This window comes from Amphiura filiformis, chromosome 14, assembly GCF_039555335.1.
Source record: "Amphiura filiformis chromosome 14, Afil_fr2py, whole genome shotgun sequence".
NCBI lineage: Eukaryota > Metazoa > Echinodermata > Ophiuroidea > Amphilepidida > Amphiuridae > Amphiura > Amphiura filiformis.
This window is the reverse complement of record NC_092641.1, coordinates 7,580,690-7,607,403: the sequence shown is the minus strand read 5'-3', so window position 1 is coordinate 7,607,403 and position 26,714 is coordinate 7,580,690. Positions and strand designations below refer to the sequence as shown.

General features: G+C 35.3%; 1 protein-coding gene across 1 annotated transcript; it reads left to right on the top strand.

Annotated features, from left to right (window-relative positions):
- Positions 1 to 19,408: 19,408 nt before the first annotated feature.
- Positions 19,409 to 25,321, top strand: LOC140169159 (uncharacterized). Its single transcript, XM_072192416.1, has 3 exons — positions 19,409 to 19,467; positions 21,943 to 22,158; positions 24,953 to 25,321. Exons 2-3 carry the CDS (start codon positions 22,018 to 22,020, stop codon positions 25,319 to 25,321), a joined length of 510 nt encoding a protein of 169 aa, XP_072048517.1. The 5' UTR covers positions 19,409 to 19,467; positions 21,943 to 22,017.
- Positions 25,322 to 26,714: the final 1,393 nt, after the last annotated feature.

Here is a 26,714-nt window from a genome sequence, read left to right as displayed (position 1 = left end):
TTAGATTGGGTTGTAATTTTAAATATTACTGTAAAAAGCAGAATATCACTATAAAAAGCAAAAAAAATAGATACAAAAGACGAAAAGCAGAATATTACTTTAAAAAAGCAGAACAAAGTGATAGATAAAAGAGGCAAAAATCAAGGTTAAAAATAAATGTGTTTTAACACCTGTGATTTATTTTTAACCTTGATTGATACACATATTAAAATATGAGTATGTTGTGATGTGCCCTGCGTAATTTAATTTGGTTATTTAGCTTTGTTTTCAATTAAAAGCTATGTCACGAGAAGTAATAGAAAGGGGAAAAACAAGAGTTTGTGTATTACAACATGTTTTAGAGGAAACCCCTTTGGTTACAGTAAACAAGCTCAATCAGAGTTATTAATAATCTTGGAAAGTTCCTACTATTCCAGAAAGTTCTCTGTGTTGCATCAGATTGGGAAAACCCCTTAGATTGTGAAATGGATATATTATGATGACATCACTTTTAAAATTCCCCCAGGAAGTATTGTAATATGACAGAATGGTCTATTAATAGATCATGGGTTTTAAGGAGCATAAAAAGATGGTGCTTGGAGTTTACAATTTGCAGAATGTCATGACAGATTGTAAATTCCTATGTGTTGATTAAAGTTGTGCTTCAAAAAGAGGTACATTTGAACCAGTTTGCATAGCCAATAATGTGCAACGAAGGAGATTTTGAGAGACTTGCTGGAGTCTGGTTCAAACAAAACACGTCTGTCAAGTGAAGCAGTGTTAAAGAAGCCTGTTTCCCGAAGGAGTAATGTGCTTGGAGAACTGCGCTAGGAGTTACATGTTTGGGGATCGGCGCAAGGAGTAAAGTGTTTGGGGATCTGTGCAAGGAGTTAAGTGTTAGAATAACGGCGCAAGGAGTTAAGTGTTGGGAGAACCGCGCAAGGAGTTAAGTCTTTGGCGAACTGCGCAAGGAGATAAATATTTGGAGAAAGCATCATCATTTCCGTGTAAGGATTTTATACGCAAGGATATATAAATGCAAGTATACAATGGACTTCGCTGATTTTCGCAGGACAAGTGAATAAGGACATTTACATCAGCCGTCCAGAACATTGCAAGAACTCTACGATCACCTACAAGAAGACTGCTGGTTAAGTATTGAGTAGTTAAAATATTATTGTGATTGTGTGATTTTTGTATGTGCATTTGTTGTCATATATTGTACCAATCATATTTTACTTTCAATTAAAGACTTAGATTTTGTTAGCTTAATCAAACAGTGTATTTGTGTTGTGCATTTGTGTGAATTTGGGTAAAAGGTGATTTCGGCCTTGAGTTAGTACGACTCGTAACAAAATTGGGGGTCAAAGGTCAAGTTTTCAAAATGGTTCAATTGAGCTGAAATTTAAATGCAATGATCCTTATGACATTCTAAACATGTTTAAAATAATTTAATATTCATTAAAGGTCATTAAGGGGTCAAAGGTCAAGTTTCCGAAAATGCTTCAATTGAGCTGATATTTAAATGCAATGATCCCTTATGACATTCTAAACATGTTTAAATATTTTAAAATTCATTTAAGGTCATTAAGGGGTCATAAAGGTTGGTCTGAAATGGACATATCTTTAAATGCCACGAAGATATGACCACCAAGTGGTGTCAAATGAAAGATGACAAAGTCAATGAGTGTATGTTACTTACTTACTTGCTTACTTACTTGCTTACTTACTTACTCACTTACTTACCAACCATTTGGTCTGAAATGGACATATCTTTAAATGCCACGAAGGTATGAACCAATGGTGTCAAATGAAAGGGAAAGAAGTAAAGAATATGATAAAAATACTATACCACAATATACTGCCAAATCCCCATGGTTCAGCTATGGTGCGGTAACCGCTCTAGTTTCTTAAGCTTGGAAAACAAACTTGGGGCCAAGTGTTATTATTAACTTACTGTATATAACTAAACAGCGTGAGTTAATTTGACAACAAGGAATCCGCGCAGTTGTTTTTGTAACGTAAGTTTATAACATTCGACCCCAATGGGGGACATTCAAACTTTCTGATATTTTAAGCTCCTTCCATTTTTTAAAAATTGGTACATTACAAGTGCATCCATCTGTAACAATTGCCAATTGCTGACAAAATATTACCTCAAACCCCAATAAATTTGATAATAATCGAACAATGTTGCATAAAGTCCGAAATTATGTCCTCCACAAAGCTCAAATTCAGCTTCCTTAAATCCTCCATTTTAGGCAAATGCACTGTATTGAGCACCATAATGTAAACTCATGGAAAGCACATTTTACTATCAAACAATTATTTTATACCATTTCCCGATACACCCAATTAATGTTGAGCCCATGCGGTTTATGGTCACAGTGCACATTTGCAAGTGACGTTACTGTGCTAAGTTATTTGTGGCATAAGGGGCATTTTGTATATAGAGTGGATTTCCCAGTGAAGCTTGAAACAGAACTCACCTTTTCCACACCCCTTCGCTGCGGCTTGTGTTGGAAAGGCATGCAAGAAAACAAACAATGCATTCATGGTTAGTTTGTACGTCATGCATATTATTTCAGTTAATAATACTACTGGTACAGTGTGTCCAAGAATTATTAGTACCGATCAGTAATGTATTGGTACAATATCACCTACTAATTCTGTTAATTTCATTAAAATTTTGTTTTGGCGTTTTTGTTTGTTTTATTTACAGCCGATGCTGCCGTGTTGTATAATATTGGACAAAGCGTTCACTTTTGAGGAAAAGTAGTAAATATTGCACAGATAGGCCTAGATAACTTGATAATGAGTATTTTGTCAATTCCTCACAGATGTAGATACGTCGTATTGACATGACGAATAATTCTGTACTTGGTACCAAGTGAGATAATTTAATATGAGTTCAGATATTTCGGTTGAAAAACGTTACCCCGATTTTTACATTTTACAATGGCTATAACTTACTCAAGGGATTTAGTTTTTTTGTTGCAAGTCCATTCTTCTCTTTAGTGGCGGCGGAAGCATAAACATTTAAAGGGTCGGGACGAGCACTTTTGTTCCGGTTTTAATGAGCATGAATATAAGATTATTTCAGCCCCAAATGCTAACTTTACTAAGGAAGATGCACAGGGCAATTATTGCTTTATGTTTTCTTCTATTATGATTTTTAGGAGGGTCGTCCCCTTGCAAAAGTTTAGGGGCGTGTCCCCCCCCCCCCGCTTTTGCGGCCTATGGCTGCGAGTTTTCTAATAACACATTGGACATAAAGTGTAAACGTTTCACAAAGTAAAAAGACTGTTCATTTCTCTCAATCTTTAGTTACTAGCATTTGAAGTAATGAACCTCACAATAAACTACTTATATTCAATAGGATTCAAAACTCCCGCCAAAGAAACTGTAGCATTTGGACACTCATTGCGAGAAAATTGAGATCCTAAACAATGATTACTCTGTATCGACATTCCTAGTTAAGAAAAATACGGACACATAATGAAAATACCTCCACAACATTTCTACACTTGTTGTGTTAAACATGATGAGTGTTTTTACAGATTTTTAAAACAGAGATCATTTCCCCAAACTTTGAAAACATAAATATTTCACTATAATATGGTTCAGGTAAGGATTATAAATTAGATTGGGTTGTAATTTTAAATATTACTGTAAAAAGCAGAATATCACTATAAAAAAGCAAAAAAAATAGATACAAAAGACGAAAAGCAGAATATTACTTTAAAAAAGCAGAACAAAGTGATAGATAAAAGAGGCAAAAATCAAGGTTAAAAATAAATGTGTTTTAACACCTGTGATTTATTTTTAACCTTGATTGATACACATATTAAAATATGAGTATGTTGTGATGTGCCCTGCGTAATTTAATTTGGTTATTTAGCTTTGTTTTCAATTAAAAGCTATGTCACGAGAAGTAATAGAAAGGGGAAAAACAAGAGTTTGTGTATTACAACATGTTTTAGAGGAAACCCTTTGGTTACAGTAAACAAGCTCAATCAGAGTTATTAATAATCTTGGAAAGTTCCTACTATTCCAGAAAGTTCTCTGTGTTGCATCAGATTGGGAAAACCCTTAGATTGTGAAATGGATATATTATGATGACATCACTTTTAAAATTCCCCAGGAAGTATTGTAATATGACAGAATGGTCTATTAATAGATCATGGGTTTTAAGGAGCATAAAAGATGGTGCTTGGAGTTTACAATTTGCAGAATGTCATGACAGATTGTAAATTCCTATGTGTTGATTAAAGTTGTGCTTCAAAAAGAGGTACATTTGAACCAGTTTGCATAGCCAATAATGTGCAACGAAGGAGATTTTGAGAGACTTGCTGGAGTCTGGTTCAAACAAAACACGTCTGTCAAGTGAAGCAGTGTTAAAGAAGCCTGTTTCCCGAAGGAGTAATGTGCTTGGAGAACTGCGCTAGGAGTTACATGTTTGGGGATCGGCGCAAGGAGTAAAGTGTTTGGGGATCTGTGCAAGGAGTTAAGTGTTAGAATAACGGCGCAAGGAGTTAAGTGTTGGGAGAACCGCGCAAGGAGTTAAGTCTTTGGCGAACTGCGCAAGGAGATAAATATTTGGAGAAAGCATCATCATTTCCGTGTAAGGATTTTATACGCAAGGATATATAAATGCAAGTATACAATGGACTTCGCTGATTTTCGCAGGACAAGTGAATAAGGACATTTACATCAGCCGTCCAGAACATTGCAAGAACTCTACGATCACCTACAAGAAGACTGCTGGTTAAGTATTGAGTAGTTAAAATATTATTGTGATTGTGTGATTTTTGTATGTGCATTTGTTGTCATATATTGTACCAATCATATTTTACTTTCAATTAAAGACTTAGATTTTGTTAGCTTAATCAAACAGTGTATTTGTGTTGTGCATTTGTGTGAATTTGGGTAAAAGGTGATTTCGGCCTTGAGTTAGTACGACTCGTAACAAAATTGGGGGTCAAAGGTCAAGTTTTCAAAATGGTTCAATTGAGCTGAAATTTAAATGCAATGATCCTTATGACATTCTAAACATGTTTAAAATAATTTAATATTCATTAAAGGTCATTAAGGGGTCAAAGGTCAAGTTTCCGAAAATGCTTCAATTGAGCTGATATTTAAATGCAATGATCCTTATGACATTCTAAACATGTTTAAATATTTTAAAATTCATTTAAGGTCATTAAGGGGTCATAAAGGTTGGTCTGAAATGGACATATCTTTAAATGCCACGAAGATATGACCACCAAGTGGTGTCAAATGAAAGATGACAAAGTCAATGAGTGTATGTTACTTACTTACTTGCTTACTTACTTGCTTACTTACTTACTCACTTACTTACCAACCATTTGGTCTGAAATGGACATATCTTTAAATGCCACGAAGGTATGAACCAATGGTGTCAAATGAAAGGAAAGAAGTAAAGAATATGATAAAATACTATACCACAATATACTGCCAAATCCCCATGGTTCAGCTATGGTGCGGTAACCGCTCTAGTTTCTTAAGCTTGGAAAACAAACTTGGGGCCAAGTGTTATTATTAACTTACTGTATATAACTAAACAGCGTGAGTTAATTTGACAACAAGGAATCCGCGCAGTTGTTTTTGTAACGTAAGTTTATAACATTCGACCCTATTGGGGGACATTCAAACTTTCTGATATTTTAAGCTCCTTCCATTTTTAAAAATTGGTACATTACAAGTGCATCCATCTGTAACAATTGCCAATTGCTGACAAAATATTACCTCAAACCCCAATAAATTTGATAATAATCGAACAATGTTGCATAAAGTCCGAAATTATGTCCTCCACAAAGCTCAAATTCAGCTTCCTTAAATCCTCCATTTTAGGCAAATGCACTGTATTGAGCACCATAATGTAAACTCATGGAAAGCACATTTTACTATCAAACAATTATTTTATACCATTTCCCGATACACCCAATTAATGTTGAGCCCATGCGGTTTATGGTCACAGTGCACATTTGCAAGTGACGTTACTGTGCTAAGTTATTTGTGGCATAAGGGGCATTTTGTATATAGAGTGGATTTCCCAGTGAAGCTTGAAACAGAACTCACCTTTTCCACACCCCTTCGCTGCGGCTTGTGTTGGAAAGGCATGCAAGAAAACAAACAATGCATTCATGGTTAGTTTGTACGTCATGCATATTATTTCAGTTAATAATACTACTGGTACAGTGTGTCCAAGAATTATTAGTACCGATCAGTAATGTATTGGTACAATATCACCTACTAATTCTGTTAATTTCATTAAAATTTTGTTTTGGCGTTTTTGTTTGTTTTATTTACAGCCGATGCTGCCGTGTTGTATAATATTGGACAAAGCGTTCACTTTTGAGGAAAAGTAGTAAATATTGCACAGATAGGCCTAGATAACTTGATAATGAGTATTTTGTCAATTCCTCACAGATGTAGATACGTCGTATTGACATGACGAATAATTCTGTACTTGGTACCAAGTGAGATAATTTAATATGAGTTCAGATATTTCGGTTGAAAAACGTTACCCCGATTTTTACATTTTACAATGGCTATAACTTACTCAAGGGATTTAGTTTTTTTGTTGCAAGTCCATTCTTCTCTTTAGTGGCGGCGGAAGCATAAACATTTAAAGGGTCGGGACGAGCACTTTTGTTCCGGTTCTAATGAGCATGAATATAAGATTATTTCAGCCCCAAATGCTAACTGTACTAAGGAAGATGCACAGGGCAATTATTGCTTTATGTTTTCTTCTATTATGATTTTTAGGAGGGTCGTCCCCCTTGCAAAAGTTTAGGGGCGTGTCCCCCCCCGCTTTTGCGGCCTATGGCTGCGAGTTTTCTAATAACACATTGGACATAAAGTGTAAACGTTTCACAAAGTAAAAAGACTGTTCATTTCTCTCAATCTTTAGTTACTAGCATTTGAAGTAATGAACCTCACAATAAACTACTTATATTCAATAGGATTCAAAACTCCCGCCAAAGAAACTGTAGCATTTGGACACTCATTGCGAGAAAATTGAGATCCTAAACAATGATTACTCTGTATCGACATTCCTAGTTAAGAAAAATACGGACACATAATGAAAATACCTCCACAACATTTCTACACTTGTTGTGTTAAACATGATGAGTGTTTTTACAGATTTTTAAAACAGAGATCATTTCCCCAAACTTTGAAAACATAAATATTTCACTATAATATGGTTCAGGTAAGGATTATAAATTAGATTGGGTTGTAATTTTAAATATTACTGTAAAAAAGCAGAATATCACTATAAAAAGCAAAAAAAAATAGATACAAAAGACGAAAAGCAGAATATTACTTTAAAAAAGCAGAACAAAGTGATAGACAAAAGAGGCAAAAATAAAGGCTAAAAATAAATGTGTTTTAACACCTGTGATTTATTTTTAACCTTGATTGATCACATATTAAAATATGAGTATGTTGTGATGTGCCCTGCGTAATTTAACTTGGTTATTTAGCTTTGTTTTCAATTAAAAGCTATGTCACGAGAAGTAATAGAAAGGGGAAAAACAAGAGTTTGTGTATTACAACATGTTTTAGAGGAAACCCTTTGGTTACAGTAAACAAGCTCAATCAGAGTTATTAATAATCTTGGAAAGTTCCTACTATTCCAGAAAGTTCTCTGTGTTGCATCAGATTGGGAAAAACCCTTAGATTGTGAAATGGATATATTATGATGACATCACTTTTAAAATTCCCCCAGGAAGTATTGTAATATGACAGAATGGTCTATTAATAGATCATGGGTTTTAAGGAGCATAAAAAGATGGTGCTTGGAGTTTACAATTTGCAGAATGTCATGACAGATTGTAAATTCCTATGTGTTGATTAAAGTTGTGCTTCAAAAAGAGGTACATTTGAACCAGTTTGCATAGCCAATAATGTGCAACGAAGGAGATTTTGAGAGACTTGCTGGAGTCTGGTTCAAACAAAACACGTCTGTCAAGTGAAGCAGTGTTAAAGAAGCCTGTTTCCCGAAGGAGTAATGTGCTTGGAGAACTGCGCTAGGAGTTACATGTTTGGGGATCGGCGCAAGGAGTAAAGTGTTTGGGGATCTGTGCAAGGAGTTAAGTGTTAGAATAACGGCGCAAGGAGTTAAGTGTTGGGAGAACCGCGCAAGGAGTTAAGTCTTTGGCGAACTGCGCAAGGAGATAAATATTTGGAGAAAGCATCATCATTTCCGTGTAAGGATTTTATACGCAAGGATATATAAATGCAAGTATACAATGGACTTCGCTGATTTTCGCAGGACAAGTGAATAAGGACATTTACATCAGCCGTCCAGAACATTGCAAGAACTCTACGATCACCTACAAGAAGACTGCTGGTTAAGTATTGAGTAGTTAAAATATTATTGTGATTGTGTGATTTTTGTATGTGCATTTGTTGTCATATATTGTACCAATCATATTTTACTTTCAATTAAAGACTTAGATTTTGTTAGCTTAATCAAACAGTGTATTTGTGTTGTGCATTTGTGTGAATTTGGGTAAAAGGTGATTTCGGCCTTGAGTTAGTACGACTCGTAACAAAATTGGGGGTCAAAGGTCAAGTTTTCAAAATGGTTCAATTGAGCTGAAATTTAAATGCAATGATCCTTATGACATTCTAAACATGTTTAAAATAATTTAATATTCATTAAAGGTCATTAAGGGGTCAAAGGTCAAGTTTCCGAAAATGCTTCAATTGAGCTGATATTTAAATGCAATGATCCCTTATGACATTCTAAACATGTTTAAATATTTTAAAATTCATTTAAGGTCATTAAGGGGTCATAAAGGTTGGTCTGAAATGGACATATCTTTAAATGCCACGAAGATATGACCACCAAGTGGTGTCAAATGAAAGATGACAAAGTCAATGAGTGTATGTTACTTACTTACTTGCTTACTTACTTGCTTACTTACTTACTCACTTACTTACCAACCATTTGGTCTGAAATGGACATATCTTTAAATGCCACGAAGGTATGAACCAATGGTGTCAAATGAAAGGGAAAGAAGTAAAGAATATGATAAAAATACTATACCACAATATACTGCCAAATCCCCATGGTTCAGCTATGGTGCGGTAACCGCTCTAGTTTCTTAAGCTTGGAAAACAAACGTGGGGCCAAGTGTTATTATTAACTTACTGTATATAACTAAACAGCGTGAGTTAATTTGACAACAAGGAATCCGCGCAGTTGTTTTTGTAACGTAAGTTTATAACATTCGACCCCAATGGGGGACATTCAAACTTTCTGATATTTTAAGCTCCTTCCATTTTTAAAAAATTGGTACATTACAAGTGCATCCATCTGTAACAATTGCCAATTGCTGACAAAATATTACCTCAAACCCCAATAAATTTGATAATAATCGAACAATGTTGCATAAAGTCCGAAATTATGTCCTCCACAAAGCTCAAATTCAGCTTCCTTAAATCCTCCATTTTAGGCAAATGCACTGTATTGAGCACCATAATGTAAACTCATGGAAAGCACATTTTACTATCAAACAATTATTTTATACCATTTCCCGATACACCCAATTAATGTTGAGCCCATGCGGTTTATGCGCACAGTGCACATTTGCAAGTGACGTTACTGTGCTAAGTTATTTGTGGCATAAGGGCATTTTGTATATAGAGTGGATTTCCCAGTGAAGCTTGAAACAGAACTCACCTTTTCCACACCCCTTCGCTGCGGCTTGTGTTGGAAAGGCATGCAAGAAAACAAACAATGCATTCATGGTTAGTTTGTACGTCATGCATATTATTTCAGTTAATAATACTACTGGTACAGTGTGTCCAAGAATTATTAGTACCGATCAGTAATGTATTGGTACAATATCACCTACTAATTCTGTTAATTTCATTAAAATTTTGTTTTGGCGTTTTTGTTTGTTTTATTTACAGCCGATGCTGCCGTGTTGTATAATATTGGACAAAGCGTTCACTTTTGAGGAAAAGTAGTAAATATTGCACAGATAGGCCTAGATAACTTGATAATGAGTATTTTGTCAATTCCTCACAGATGTAGATACGTCGTATTGACATGACGAATAATTCTGTACTTGGTACCAAGTGAGATAATTTAATATGAGTTCAGATATTTCGGTTGAAAAACGTTACCCCTGATTTTTACATTTTACAATGGCTATAACTTACTCAAGGGATTTAGTTTTTTTGTTGCAAGTCCATTCTTCTCTTTAGTGGCGGCGGAAGCATAAACATTTAAAGGGTCGGGACGAGCACTTTTGTTCCGGTTTTAATGAGCATGAATATAAGATTATTTCAGCCCCAAATGCTAACTTTACTAAGGAAGATGCACAGGGCAATTATTGCTTTATGTTTTCTTCTATTATGATTTTTAGGAGGGTCGTCCCCCTTGCAAAAGTTTAGGGGCGTGTCCCCCCGCTTTTGCGGCCTATGGCTGCGAGTTTTCTAATAACACATTGGACATAAAGTGTAAACGTTTCACAAAGTAAAAAGACTGTTCATTTCTCTCAATCTTTAGTTACTAGCATTTGAAGTAATGAACCTCACAATAAACTACTTATATTCAATAGGATTCAAAACTCCCGCCAAAGAAACTGTAGCATTTGGACACTCATTGCGAGAAAATTGAGATCCTAAACAATGATTACTCTGTATCGACATTCCTAGTTAAGAAAAATACGGACACATAATGAAAATACCTCCACAACATTTCTACACTTGTTGTGTTAAACATGATGAGTGTTTTTACAGATTTTTAAAACAGAGATCATTTCCCCAAACTTTGAAAACATAAATATTTCACTATAATATGGTTCAGGTAAGGATTATAAATTAGATTTGGTTGTAATTTTAAATATTACTGTAAAAAAGCAGAATATCACTATAAAAAAGCAAAAAAAATAGATACAAAAGACGAAAAGCAGAATATTACTATAAAAAAGCAGAACAAAGTGATAGATAAAGAGGCAAAAATCAAGGTTAAAAATAATGTGTTTTAACACCTGTGATTTATTTTTAACCTTGATTGATACACATATTAAAATATGAGTATGTTGTGATGTGCCCTGCGTAATTTAATTTGGTTATTTAGCTTTGTTTTCAATTAAAAGCTATGTCACGAGAAGTAATAGAAGGGGAAAAACAAGAGTTTGTGTATTACAACATGTTTTAGAGGAAACCCTTTGGTTACAGTAAACAAGCTCAATCAGAGTTATTAATAATCTTGGAAAGTTCCTACTATTCCAGAAAGTTCTCTGTGTTGCATCAGATTGGGAAAACCTCTGAGATTGTGAAATGGATATATTATGATGACATCACTTTTAATATTCCCCCAGGAAGTATTGTAATATGACAGAATGGTCTATTAATAGATCATGGGTTTTAAGGAGCATAAAAAGATGGTGCTTGGAGTTTACAATTTGCAGAATGTCATGACAGATTGTAAATTCCTATGTGTTGATTAAAGTTGTGCTTCTGGTATTTCCGGACCAGAACCAGCTCTGTATAACAAAAGAATTCACCACTTTTACCATAGTTACGAGGCCCCATGACGCATGGGGGAAAATGGGAGATCACACAAAAACAGCCAGATTTTCTAAAATAACGACAAAATCTGTTAAAACAGGCTGCTGAATTCTGCAAAATTGTGAAAAATGAGGAGAAATGCTGCTAAATATGTGTGATTTACCATTTTCCCCATGTGACATAGGGCCTAAATATTGAAATCCTTCAAATCCTACAAAAGAAGAAATGTTGGGCTATTCCATTTGAATTCCATACTCCCCACCCGGCAAGACATCTTTCACACAGGGAGTGTGAATATCAAATGGAGTTGCCTGAATGGGTGACCACATTTGATATCTACACTCCTGTGTGCAAGATTGACGTCATGACCTCCATCTAGAGGGTGTAAGGATTTTAACTGGAACAGCCCATTGGCTGCATTTCACACATAGGACATACAAGGTATGCTGGTAAATCACAGTGTCAGCACATTGTGTACTTTGGAGCTGTGGAGCACCTTTGATTTAAATTACCCGCTATTTTTACACTCCTCTGTGCAAGATTGACGTCATGACCTCCATCTAGAGGGTGTAAGGATTTTAACTGGAACAGCCCATTAAGCATTGGCTGCATTTCACACATCGGACATACAAGGTAGGCTGGTAAATCACTGAGTGTAAGCACATTGTGTACTTTGGAACCTGTGGAGCAAATTTCGATTTCAATTTTTTGCGGCTTTTTTTTTTTTTTTTTTTTTTTTTATCTCGAAAGCCCTAAGTAATATGCGCGTTCTCGTTGCGAAACTTTGATCCGGAATCAATTCTAATTTTTTGACGCCAGAGGAAAAAAGCACTTGGAATTCCAGAAAAATGCATTTGAAGTTTTAATTTTACATGGAACCCTATGCAAAATATACAAGTTGGAGTCCAAATTGAGCTATATGCTACACATTGGCTGCCTTGAGATTCCAGTGGTTAAAAATATGAGTGATTTTGAACGTTTCAAATTTTCAGCCCCCCCAACCTACCCCCCTGCAGATTTTTTTTTTTTTTTTTTAAAGGCGAGTGATTTCAAATGTAAAATCATGATCTGGAACAGAGGCCCCATGACGCATGGGGAAAATGGGAGATCACACAAAAACAGCCAGATTTTCTAAAATAGGCCTAACGACAAAATCTGTTAAAACGGGCTGCTGAATTCTGCAAAATTGTGAAAAATGAGGAGAAATGCTGCTAAATATGTGTGATTTACCATTTTCCCTATGTGACATAGGGCCTAAATATTGAAATCCTTCAAATCCTACAAAAGAAGAAATGTTGGGCTATTCCATTTGAATTCCATACTCCCCACCCGGCAAGACATCTTCCACACAGGGAGTGTGAATATCAAATGGAGTTGCCTGAATGGGTGACCACATTTGATATCTACACTCCTGTGTGCAAGATTGACGTCATGACCTCCATCTAGAGGGTGTAAGGATTTTAACTGGAACAGCCCATTGGCTGCATTTCACACATAGGACATACAAGGTATGCTGGTAAATCACAGTGTCAGCACATTGTGTACTTTGGAGCTGTGGAGCAAATTTGATTTAAATTTCCGCTTTTTTACACTCCTCTGTGCAAGATTGACGTCATGACCTCCATCTAGAGGGTGTAAGGATTTTAACTGGAACAGCCCTTTAAGCATTGGCTGCATTTCACACATCGGACATACAAGGTAGGCTGGTAAATCACTGAGTGTAGGCACACTGTGTACTTTGGAACCTGTGGAGCAAATTTCGATTTCAATTTTTTGCGGCTTTTTTTTTTTTTTTTTTTTTTTTTTTATCTCGAAAGCCCTAAGTAATATGCGCGTTCTCGTTGCGAAACTTTGATCCGGAATCAATTCTAATTTTTTGACGCCAGAGGAAAAAAGCACTTGGAATTCAGAAAATGCATTTGAAGTTTTAATTTTACATGGAACCCTATGCAAAATATACAAGTTGGAGTCCAAATTGAGCTATATGCTACACATTGGCTGCCTTGAGATTCCAGTGGTTAAAAATATGAGCGATTTTGAACGTTTCAAATTTTCAGCCCCCCCAACCTACCCCCCTGCAGATTTTTTTTTTTTTTTTTTTTTTTTAAAGGCGAGTGATTTCAAATGTAAAATCATGATCTGGAACAGAGGCCCCATGACGCATGGGGGAAAATGGGAGATCACACAAAAACAGCCAGATTTTCTAAAATAACGACAAAATATGTTAAAACAGGCTGCTGAATTCTGCAAAATTGTGAAAAATGAGGAGAAATGCTGCTAAATATGTGTGATTTACCATTTTCCCCCATGTGACATAGGGCCTAAATATTGAAATCCTTCAAATCCTACAAAAGAAGAAATGTAGGGCTATTACCTAGCCGTGACTTGCGTCACGGCTAGGTCTTGAAATGCTATCGGATCTTTACAAGCCGACGACGAACGTCGGCTTGTTCTGTCTTCTTCCAATTCTTTCTTACAAGCCGACGACGGATGTCGGCTTGTTCTGTCTTCTTACCTAGCCGGGGATCCGGCTAGGTCCTGTGATCATATCGGATCTTTCTTCTTCTTCTTCTTCTTCTGGCAACAAATTTCATAATGCTTCTTCTCCTACATGTTACATCCTACAATGACGTCACTTGCACATATGCATCGGCTATATCCAGTGTCTATATGATGTTCACAAATTTGGGGTTAAAGGTCATTAAGGGGTCATTTCCGGTATAAAACCAAATATCTTCAAAATGCTTCTTCTGCCACAAATTACATAGTACGATGATGTCACTTACACATATGCATCGGCTATATCCAGTGCCTAATAATTGTTCACAGAATTTGGGTCAAAGGTCATTAAGGGGTCATTTCCGGTCTGAAAGCTAAAAATATTCAAAAAATCACTGTTTTACAAATTACATAGCAGAGTGTTGTCATTAGCACACATGTATTGTTACCAACCAGGGTCTTTGGGGTGTCTACAGTTTTGGGGTCAAAGGTCATTAAGGGGTCGCTTCCGGTCAAAACCCAAAAATCATCAAATATGTTCATTTTTTTAAATCTCAAAACGTAACCAGACCAGAGTGACATAAACTTCATATATGCATTAGTAATACCCGATGTATGCACGGTATTTTTATTTTTCTGGTCAAAGGTCATTTAGACGTCATTTTTCGGTTTTAAGCTAAATAACTTCAAGAATTTTTATCTCCATAACTAAGCATAGTAGATTTTTTTAATTTAAACTGTAACAATGCATTTTCTCGGTGTATATGCGGGTTTTTTTTATATTGGGGTCAAAGGTCATTAAGGAGGTCAAAACGTCAAATTTGCAAAAAAATGTTTAAAATTATGGAAAAGTAGCTGTATCTCAGCCTATGGGAGACGGATAAAGCCCCTACATGCTACAGTGATGCACCATTGTGATTGTACCTTTCTGTCTCAAGTTATATGTAAATAGGATCAAAGGTCAAAGATTAGCTTTTCCGGCCCGGAACGCCCGGCTAGGTTCAGATCTGTTCCCAGATCTAGTTCTAATTCTTCTTCTTCTTCTTCTTACAAGCCGACGACGAATGTCGGCTTGTTCTGTCTTCTTCCAATTCTTTCTTTCTTACAAGCCGACGACGAACGTCGGGTTGTTCTGTTTTCTTCCAATTCTTTCTTCTTCTTCTTCTTTCTTCTGGCAACCAATCAACTGCATCTAGCTCCGCAAATGATTGACAGATTTCAACCAAACTTGACCCACAAGACCACTGGGCTAGGCCAAACCTTCCATTTGACTTTGACCTTGCTGTGACCTTTGACCTAGCTATAATGGTCAAAAATGTGATTTCACAAAAAATGCTACTCCTTCCACAAGTTACATGCAATGATCATGTGACTCATGCATATGAATCAACATGTGGCAGTGCTTAAAACTTGTCAAAAAGAATTGAGGTCAAAGGTCATTAAGGGGTCATTTCCGGTCTGAAAGCTAAAAATATTCAAAAATCACTGTCTTTACAAATTATATAGCAGAGAGTCGCCATTAGCACACATGCATCGCTACTAGCCAGGGTCTTTAGGATGCCTACAGTTTTGGGGTCAAAGGTCATTAAGGGGTTACTTCCGGTCAAAAATCGAAATATTCAAAAAAAATTTATCTCAAAACGTAAACAGACCAGAGTAATATAACCATCATACATGAATCAGTGTTACCTGATGTATGCATGGTATTTTTATTTTGGGGGTCAAAGGTCATTAAGGGGTCACTTCCTGTTTTTAGCTGAATAACTTTAAGAATTTTTATCTCAAGAACTAAACATGTTAGAATGTTTTAATTAAATTGGAACAATACATTTTGTCGGTGTACATAAGGTTTTTTTTTCATTGAGGTCAAAGGTCATTAAGGGGGTCAAAAGGTCAATCAAAAATTTAAAAAAATCAAAATCCATGTATAAGTTCCGATTAAGCTGAAATTCACCAGGAATCTTTCTTATGACATCCTAAGCACAATGTAAGAGCAGTTGACCCCATCCGTGACCCAAGGGTCAAGTTATAGGGGTCAAAGGTCAAATTTCGAAATTGGTCCAATCGAGCTCAAATTCAACAGGAATTATTCTTACGACATTCTAAACATGTTAAAATATAATAATATTTATGACCCCAAAGGTCAAAGTTTAGGGGTCAAAGGTCAACTGCGGCGGCTTGTACTCAGAGTCTGTTGACTCTAGTTCTTTCTTTCTTTCTTCTGGCAACCAATCAAAATGCTCTAGCTCCGCCAGGCATCGACAGATTTCAACCATATTTGACCCAAATGACCAATGGGTTAGGCAAAACCTTCCATTTGACTTTGACCTGGCTGTGACCTTTGACCTTGACCTTATGGTCAAAAATGTTGATTTCACAAAAAATGCTACTCCTTCCACAAATTACATGCAATGATCATGTGACTCATGCATATGAATCAACATGTGGCAGTGCTTAAAACTTCCTAAAAAGAATTGAGGTCAAAGGTCATTAAGGGGTCATTTCCGGTCAAAATCTGAAAATTTGTAAAAAATATTCAAAAAATCACTGTCTGTACAAATTACATAGCAGAGAGTCGCCATTAACACACATGCATTGCTATTAGCCAGGGTCTTTAGGATGTCTACAGTTTTGGGGTCAAATGTCATTAAGGGGTTACTTCCGGTCAAAAACCAAAATTATCAAAAAAGTAAAAAAAATTTTTATCTCAAAAGATAAACAGACCAGAATAATATAACCATCACACATGAATCAGTGTTTCCTGATGTATGCATGGTATTTTTATTTTGGGGGTCAAAGGTCATTAAGGGGTCACTTCCTGTTTTTAGCTGAATAACTTTAAGAATTTTTATCTCAAGAACTAAACATGTTAGAATTTTTTAATTAAAATTGGAACAATACATTTTGTCGGTGTACATAAGGTTTTTTTTTTTTTTTTTTTTCAAAGGTCATTAAGGGGGTCAAAAGGTCAATCAAAATTTTAAAAAATCAAAATCCATGTATAAGTTCCGATTAAGCTGAAATTCACCAGGAATCTTTCTTATGACATCCTAAGCACAATGCAAGAGCAGTTGACCCCATCCGTGACCCAAGGGTCAAGTTATAGGGGTCAAAGGTCAAATTTCGAAATTGGTCCAATCGAGCTCAAATTCAACAGGAATTATTCTTACGACATTCTAAGCATGTTAAAAATATAATAATATTTATGACCCCAAAGGTCAAAGTTTAGGGGTCAAAGGTCAACTGCGGCGGCTTGTACTCAGAATCTATTGACTCTAGTTTCTTTCTGGCAACCAGCTTCTTCTCTTGCATGTTACATGCTACAATGACGTCACTTGCAGATATGCATCGTCTATATCATGTGTCTATAGGGTGTTCACAGATTTGGGGTCAAAGGTCATTAAGGGGTCATTTCCGGTGCATAAGCAAAAAAACCTTCAAAATGCCTCTAACACGTGACATTTTGCGTGACTTGCCACGTTTCGCCCTAGCTCTCTTATGCTTCGACAGATTTCAACCATACTTGAGCCAAATGACCATTGGACTAGGCCAAACCTTACATTTGACTTTGACCTGACTGTGACCTTTGACCTTGACCTTATGGCCAAAAATGTTGATTTCACAAAAAATGCTACTCCTTCCACAAATTACATGCAATGATCATGTGACTCATGCATATGAATCAACATGTGGCAGTGCTTAAAACTTCTTAAAAAGAATTGAGGTCAAAGGTCATTAAGGGGTCATTTCCGGTCAAAATCTGAAAAATGTGTAAAAAATATTCAAAAAATCACTGTCTGTACAAATTACATAGCAGAGAGTCGCCATTAACACACATGCATTGCTATTAGCCAGGGTCTTTAGGATGTCTACAGTTTTGGGGTCAAATGTCATTAAGGGGTTACTTCCGGTCAAAAACCAAAATTATCAAAAATGTTCAAAATTTTATCTCAAAATGTACACAGACCAGAATAATATAACCAACAAACATGAATTAGTGTTACCTGATGTATGCATGGTATTTTTTATTTTGGGGGTCAAAGGTCATTAAGGGGTCACTTCCTGTTTTTAGCTGAATAACTTCAAGAATTTTTATCTCAAGAACTAAACATGTTAGAATTTTTTTTTTTTTTTTGAACAATAAATTTTGTCGGTGTACACAAGGTTTTTTTTTTTCATTGAGGTCAAAGGTCATTAAGGGGGTCAAAAGGTCAATCAAAATTTTCAAAAAATCAAAATCCATGTATAAGTTCCGATTAAGCTGAAATTCACCAGGAATATTTCTTATGACCTCCTAAGCACAATGCAAGAGCAGTTGACCCCATCCGTAACCCAGGGGTCAAGTTATAGGGGTCATATTGCGGCTTGTATCAGCGTCTGTTGACTCTAGTTTCTTCTTTCTTCTTCTGGCAACCAATCAAAATGCTCTAGCTCCGCCAGGCATTGACATATTTCAACCATATTTGACCCAAATGACCACTGGGTTAGGCAAAATCTTCCATTTGACTTTGACTTGGCTGTGACCTTTGACCTTGACCTTGCGGTCAAAAATGTTGATTTCACAAAAAATGCTACTCCTTCCACAAATTACATGCAATGATCATGTGACTCATGCATATGAATCAACATGTGGCAGTGCTTAAAACTTGCCAAAAAGAATTGAGGTCAAATGTCATTAAGGGGGTCATTTCCGGTCTGAAAGCTAAAAATATTCAAAAAATCACTGTTTTTACAAATTACATAGCAGAGTGTTGTCATTAGCACACATGCATTGCTACCAACCAGTGTCTTTGGGGTGTCTACAGTTTCGGGGTCAAAGGTCATTAAGTGGTCGCTTCCGGTCAAAAACCAAAAATCATCAAATATGTTCGTTTTTTTATTATCTCAAAACGTAACCAGACCAGAGTAACATAAACTTCTTATATGCATTAGTGTTACCCGATGTATTCACGGTATTTTTATTTTTTGGTCAAAGATCATTTAGACGTCATTTCCGGTTTTAAGCTATCTTTTTTTTTATCTCCATAACTAAGCATAGCATATTTTTTTTATTTAAACTGTAACAATGCATTTTCTCGGTGTATATAAGGTTTTTTTTAAATTGGGGTCAAAGGTCATTAAGGAGGTCAAAATGTCAAATTTGCAAAAAAATGTTTAAAATTACAGAAAAGTAGCTGGATCTCAGCCTAAAGGAAGACGGATAGGATTGCTACAGTGATGCAACATCATTGGTAAGGGAGGTCTACATGTAATTGTAGTAAAATCATATTTCTACCATATAACTCCTTTAAACTGAATCAAGAGGGATACCCTTGGACTGATTTGGTGGTGTGCGCCCGCAGTCAGTACTAAACACAGCCGTCACCAATTCGGCGACCTCTGACTTTATTTTTCTGTGATTTGGATTGCATCGAAGAGCCAGAAATAGCGGTAATTTTTAACTAATTTAACCATTTACATGATAGGGAGGACGATTTTATAATATGGCCTGCATGGGATGATTTCAATGGACGCTTACGGCACTGATAATCTTCTATTTCTGCAGCTTGTGGTGCAAGTTTTCTTGCGGAGTGAGTATGTGCAACAGTAACGCTATTCTAGCATTGCAGAGTGTATACGGAGCATCATGCAGATTTCTTTTTGTTTTTGGCTACAAATTCACCTCCAAAATCATGCTTTATCGTGTTCGTATTTCATAATCATAGGTTTTAAACAATATAGCGTTCCTTTCTGCTCATGTTGGTACGTAACAGAATTTTCTATGTAAAGCGGAAAGAGAGAAATGACTGATTTAGTTCGTCTAATATCTTATATTATTTTTGTAATTAAATTTATTTGGTTTTCATTGTTGCGTGATTGCTCCGTGGCGGACGTGAGGATTGATGGACGTACCGCACAGCGCATTACTAAGTAGCACATATACATGTACATGCACTAATTGCTTTTACCCGAATACTATTCGGATCTTAGATTTAATTAATCATTAGAGATGGCATGTTGTGCATAATATTAATAGGGATTATTATATTTTCGCGTTGTATTATTTTCGTTTGGAAAATAATACTCTCTCTTTCTCATTTTTCACAATTTATTATATGTTTATTTATATTGTCTGACTTTTGATGTTATTCATGATTATTATTAGTATGCAAACATTGTAGCCTCAGCTAAAAGCATTGTTTTATTTATATGTTGTAATTTTAAGATAGTGATGATACATAAAGATACATACCCGGGTGTGTCATCTTTATGTATTGTTGAAAATCCGGTCAGCACCTAGAAGGGTGCTTCTATGCGCAAATTTTCAATTGCGTTCAAAAACTTGGATGTATTTTCAAAATATTAATATGTGCCAATGGATACTAGTATGCCATTTGCATGTATTATACCTATTGGCGTGGGCCCATGCTGCCCAATTTTTCATTTGCCAATAGGTAGTTGTGTTTTATATCATATTTGTCAAACTTTATAATGATACCTTGCCAATACATGCATGCCATGTCGTTGATATTGGCATGGCGCCGCGCGGGACCACTATGCCCAAATTTTCATTTTGTACTAAATAACTTAGATTTTGTAGGCCTTGCATGTTATATAATTATATTAACACATTTTTCTTATCGATTCTGGCGTGGTGCATTTTAGGGCGTATTTCAGGTTCCGGCGTGGCGTACTTTAGCTTGATACTGGCATGGCGCCACGCGGGACCACTATGCCCAAATTTTCATTTGTACTAAATAACTTAGATTTTTGTAGGCCTTACATGTTATAATTATATTAACACATTTTTCTTATCGATTCTGGCGTGGTGCATTTTAGGGCGTATTTCAGGTTCCGGCGTGGCGTGAAAAATTGGTAACAAATATCACAATTATCAATTTTCATGCTTTGCGTCTAAATTTGACTCTTAATTGTGACAAAAAAGTAAATTATCACAGCAAGTCATGAAATGAGGCTCTTTTTGTTTCTGAGGCTTCATGTTAACATTTTGGAAGTAGTTTTTTTGAAAAGAACACTGTTGGTATCATCTAAGATGTTATTTTTCTTGTATAATTTAGTTAATCAATAATTCCATGTGGCAGATATTGTAGATTTATCACACTTCTTATTTTTGACCCATTTGTTAAGTATGGTGTTAACTTGAATGTGAAGCCTCCAAAACATGCAGGTTTTTTGGGTATCAGTATATTTTTCAAACATTAACCATAATATCAACACTTCTTTAAATGTATGACATTCTGCTCATATCAAGAAACAATTGCAATGCAGATTCAGTATGAAACACACCAATTTAGATGTGCAAAGATGATAAATAATCTTATTGTTGTTTCATCTCTGATCAATTGAAAATATTGACATTTCACTAGATACAGATTTTCCCCCCAAAAGACCTGAATTACGAAAGGTCAACATTTTGATAGACATTAGATTTATACAATTTCGAGGACTGTTAGATTTCAAAAATATCAATTATTAATCATTTGCCATATATATTCGGAAATTTACAAAAATCAAAATTAATTAATATCAGAAGGATATTCCTGGTGTTAAAAATGCATTTCGATATTATATAATATATGTCTGATGTGCTTTCAGGGCCCATAAAAAATATGTCAAAATGTTTGTATTCCAGCCCCTTAAACTTTTGGTGAATGTCCATTCGGTTTTTCTGTAAAAGACGGTCCAAAATCGCTCTTTCAGTAAATGAAACTTGACTTGCCATAAAAACTGTACCTGAACACCTAACGTCGCACAATTTGTTAAATTTTGAAACGTAAAAGTGATCAAAACACTTCATTTTTCACCCCATATGAAGCGAGATAAACCATTTATCTTGATTGTGAATGTGATGACTCGAATAAAATTGTATAATTGAATGTATTACATGTATCATCTTTCCACCAGGACGAAACTCCCCAAAAAAGAAGTACAGGTGTGGTACGAAATGTCACTCTTGAAGACAGAACAAGCAACAAAACAATGCAGTTGGCCCTTTGGGGAAAGAAATCCACATCACCAGTGACAATTGGCAACACTATCAAAGCAACACCAGTTAGAGTGGTTAATAATCCCCTTCTGAAAGAACTGTCACTCTCATCAACTAGTTTCACAGAAATCCAGGTAAGAGTAAACATGATAAATGCGTAGACTTACTGGCATTTCTTTAAAGAGGATGTAAGATGAATGAAAGTGACTTAATCTGGAATGTTCAAAGCTTGTTCTGTTCCAGTATATATATTCTGTGCTGCTAAGAGTTATTTCTTGGAAAATACACTCTTTTTCTGATTTTTATTTTGTTAATTTTGTTTAATTTCTTTCAAGATTAAATAACTCTTATATGTTAGCTTGTTTCTGGACACGTTCACTGTCTATTTTTAGGACAAACATAAATTATATTTGAATTTGTGTTAACCTCAACACTACCAGCAAAGCAGCAAGTGACTAAATTTGGTCAGACTAACTAAATTTAGTCACTTGGGGGCAGTGTTGATGTAACCCGAATTCAAATGTAATGTATGATTGTGCTTATAGATAGTTGAGATATGTTTAAAAAACATGAATATTTTAACAAGCCAAATATAAAACAATCAATAATAGTGAAAGAAATTAACAAAAGAAATAGAAAAAATATTTCATTTTCCAATAAATACCACATAACACCGTGGAATATATATATATATATAACACAAGAGTTATATCATGGAGCAAAAAAGTGCTTGATGCATGATTTGCAGAGCTTATTATACAATATAAAATTTAGGTTTTTTTCGCAACCATCGGTGCGTGAAACCGATGGTTGCGAAAAAAACCTAAATTTTGTATATATATATATATTTGACACGGAACAAGTATTGAAATAGCATTTGAACTGTATCTAATCCACTTTAACTCATCTTATATCATCTTTAATAGTCACTCTCAATATTAAATGTTAATTGGTACCTTTTTTTTTTTTCATAATAGAAAATGAGTCATGATTGGGTTTTGAAATAGCAAACCTCAAGCATTCCGAATGTTGAACTTTAAGAACAAAATCGAAATAATGAATCTTTTAGAAATCTTAATGTGTAGTTTTTTGGTCGGCACTGTCTCCTTTTTTTAACTGATTTTTTTAAAGGTGTCAAAATGCTCAGGAGGATAGGCTGCTTCAAATCAGCTGGTACCTAATTTAAGCTTTTTGATACATCACTCCTTTTTATGGCTGTACAGCCTATCACTATTTTTAATGATTCTATAATGTATAGTAACTGATAACTGTCATGGTATATGATATAGGCCTAATAATTATGTCACTGGCCCTCATGACGTAATAGACCTACGTGAGTTTTCATTGATATTAATTAAATTTTACTGTCTTAATGTCAAAAAGACTTGATCAAGTCTACATCACATGCAGGTGAACCAAAAAAAAAGGAAAAAACGTTAATTTTCTGAGGATCGGGATAAACGGGTATCCTATTTCGAAGTGCAAAATTGATTTTAGTTATGTTGTCAAAATCTGGCCAAACGTGATAAGGGGCAGTTTTTTTTTAAATTGTAGCATTTTCTTGAATATCTTGAAAGCATCAAATACCAAAGTTTTAGATATCAGGAGCTATCAAAAAGTGAAGAAAGAGACATGGTTAGAACAAAATTCATAATGAGGTACGGTATGATTAAAACTTTTTTTAGAGGATACCGGTACAATTTAATATGATTTATGAAACTGCAAAATCCTTGTTTAAGAGGTAGTTTTGAAAGTGAAACGCATGTAACCAATATCTGTTTGGACCCCTGCGCGCTAAAAACATTCCTATCAGAAATGAATAAGTACCTTGTATAGGAGGACTTAGTAGGAATCTATTCAAAAATTGTCAATCAAATGAGAAGTCAACAGTCTAATTGTCACAAATATAAGGGTAAGACGTCAACTTCTAAAAACTATCATTACAAGGTTTACCAGTATTTAAATTTGATTTACAATTTTTGAATCGATTCCTATCAAGTATACCCCTCGTACAAGGAGCTGCAAGTTACTTATTCAATCCAGTAGCGTAGCCAGCGGGGGGGCAGGTGGGGCAGAGTGCCCCCCCCTGACAAAAAATGAAAGAAAAAGTGCCCCTCTGACAAAAAATGAGAGAGAAAATCAGGAGGGCAAAGGAAAAGAAAAAGGGCAAGGAGCCCCTTTTCTAGCAAAATTCAGGGCCAAAATAGTGTAAAATACCAAAATTTTCAGCGCTACGCGCGCAAATTGTAACAATAAAGCCCTTTTTTAGCCGGAAAATAGTGTAAAATACCATTTGTTTTCGCGCTACGCGCGCACATCATCACAATAAGGCCATTTTCGGGAAGCTCGAAGACATACAGTCTCTATGTATTGTATGATGCAACTGCAATTTTTTTTCGTCAGTGCCCCAAAATTTTATTTTGCCCCCCCTGACCAAGAAAGCTGGCTACGCCCCTGATTCAATCATTCGTAATATGATGTTAAAGTAATAATGTGACTTTTGTTAACCAAAAGTGTAAGCTTTACCTCATAGTCATACAAGAAGCAAAAGGAATAATTTTACTACACTTGCTATTTGGGAAATGAAGGACAAAAGAATACATTTACAGAAATAGGCGGGATGCCTTCAAGCAAAACATGATCAAAAGTCTGCAGCTGAAGTTAACCTGAAATAAATTATATTGTTAGTTCTTTACAAACGTTTTTCATTTGGGATTTCAGGTGACATTGGATGTTGATGAAGAATTTGACCGCATGTGCAGTGAAATTCCCCTATCTTACGACACGTACCCAAATAGCCTGCAAATAACGTACTTCGACTGTTTAGATATCTAACACGGGTCGGATGTATTGTACTTTTTTACTTTACCCTATGTTCACAACAATTACCACATTTGACAAAGAAAATTGTTTTTCTAAAATTCACAGGGAGCTTGCAATCAAATTCTAGCAACAATAGTCAGCGTGGAAGATGTTGATGAATTTACATCGAAGGTTCTTGTAGAAACTGTGGACGATGGACAATATCTGGATCTTGACGTAAACAAAACCATTCTGAAGTTCTCCCTAGCAGGTACAATCGACGTGGAAGAAGACTGCGTATACAACATTGAGCTTCAAAATCGTACTATCGTGAAAATAAGCAAGCAAGCTGCATCAATTGACAAAGGAAATGTTTCATCACTTGACAAAGGAGCTGCACTTGAAATAGTGGTTCATCACTTGAAGGAAATGGTACCAAGTGAACTTGATAAAACTTCTACGATCTTGATAAAATATCCACTCGTATTGTTTTAAAGTTCTTGACTCCATTTATTTATTGTTGGTAAAGTCATCAGATTCTACTTAAAATCCTAAAAAGAAGTGCATATCTTAAATTGAACGTTGTTGCCAACATGCCATCAATATTTAACATAAGCAGACCAACTCGTATAATTATTGTTGTTACAGTAAGTTACATGTATACTTGTAATGTAACTTAAGCATTGAATTTCATTGTTCGTTCGCTTGTTAATGATTTTATAATCAGTAATATAAATTATACATCACAAAATTAAAGGCTATTATGGGAAACTAGTCGGACGTCTCGGAATTGATTTTGAATTACTAAACTTCGAAAAGAAGTAAGCAAACTCATAGCTTTTACACTGCTGAAAAATTCAAAGAACTTTGATATTGTAACAACCAAATGTCAGATTTTATGTCGTTTACATCAAAATAGGGCATAAGTCAATTGTACAAAATGTGTAATCAAGAGATGCGACTCATTTCCCTTAATAATAAAGTATCACAGTTGCTGTGATATAGTTTAATATACGCAAGTTGTAATGTAAACATTCAATTTCATCTTACTAAACTTGGATTGAAGAGAACTAAGCAAACTCATAGCTATATTTTATGTCGTTTACAATTTTACATCAAAATATGGTATTTAATTAAAGTTCATAAGGCAACCGTTCAAAATGAGTAATTTCAGAGATATGAGTATAATATGCGATTCACTTTCCTTGATAATCATTGTCAAAGTTGCTGTTACATGAAGTTATACCGTACGTTTGTATTCATAAAATGTGAACATTCAATTTCATTTTATGCAAACATTCAACTAGTAGTACATTGTTTTATACGAATTAACATGCATCGTTCAAAATTTGACTTTTACACAAAACGTGTTTCCGCTGTTTGGTACATAATTTTCTAAAGTGTCTTTCAAACATTTAACTGAAGTCAATTTTGCAAAATATGTTAAAACTACAATAGAAAACAATTACTAAGTGATTTTCAAAAAGGCCAGCCTAACTTTCATTTTTGTTCCCAAGAATTGTTCAATTCCATTTCCCTATGGATTAAAAATAAATTTTCCATAGTAGGCTACAAAGTATTGCCGAATGTTACCAATATGGCCACATATAGACAGTCTCTTGGGACTTGGTTGGTTATCCTCGAAATACTCTGATGAGTTTTAACGGGAGGGAACATCAACAGGAAAGAAATCCAAGCAGCTAGCTGGGATCCTTATAAGAGCTTCATGCAGCATCCTTTATGGGCCCCGTTGATGTTTATTCCGCTATTATTGACAATGAAAAAGATGTTCCCCTTTTTAATCAAGCTCAACTTATGCTGTTTAAAAATGAGAAATTGTTTACTTACTGTCCAGACCCCTTGTTTAAATAGACTGATTGACCGCAAA

Coding starts and splice junctions, on each gene's coding strand:
- LOC140169159 (XM_072192416.1), top strand. CDS start 22,018: ATGCAGTTGGCCCTTTGGGGAAAGAAATCCACATCACCAGTGACAATT. Junction 22,159..24,952: donor CTAGTTTCACAGAAATCCAG/GTAAGAGTAAAC, acceptor TAAAATTCACAG/GGAGCTTGCAATCAAATTCT.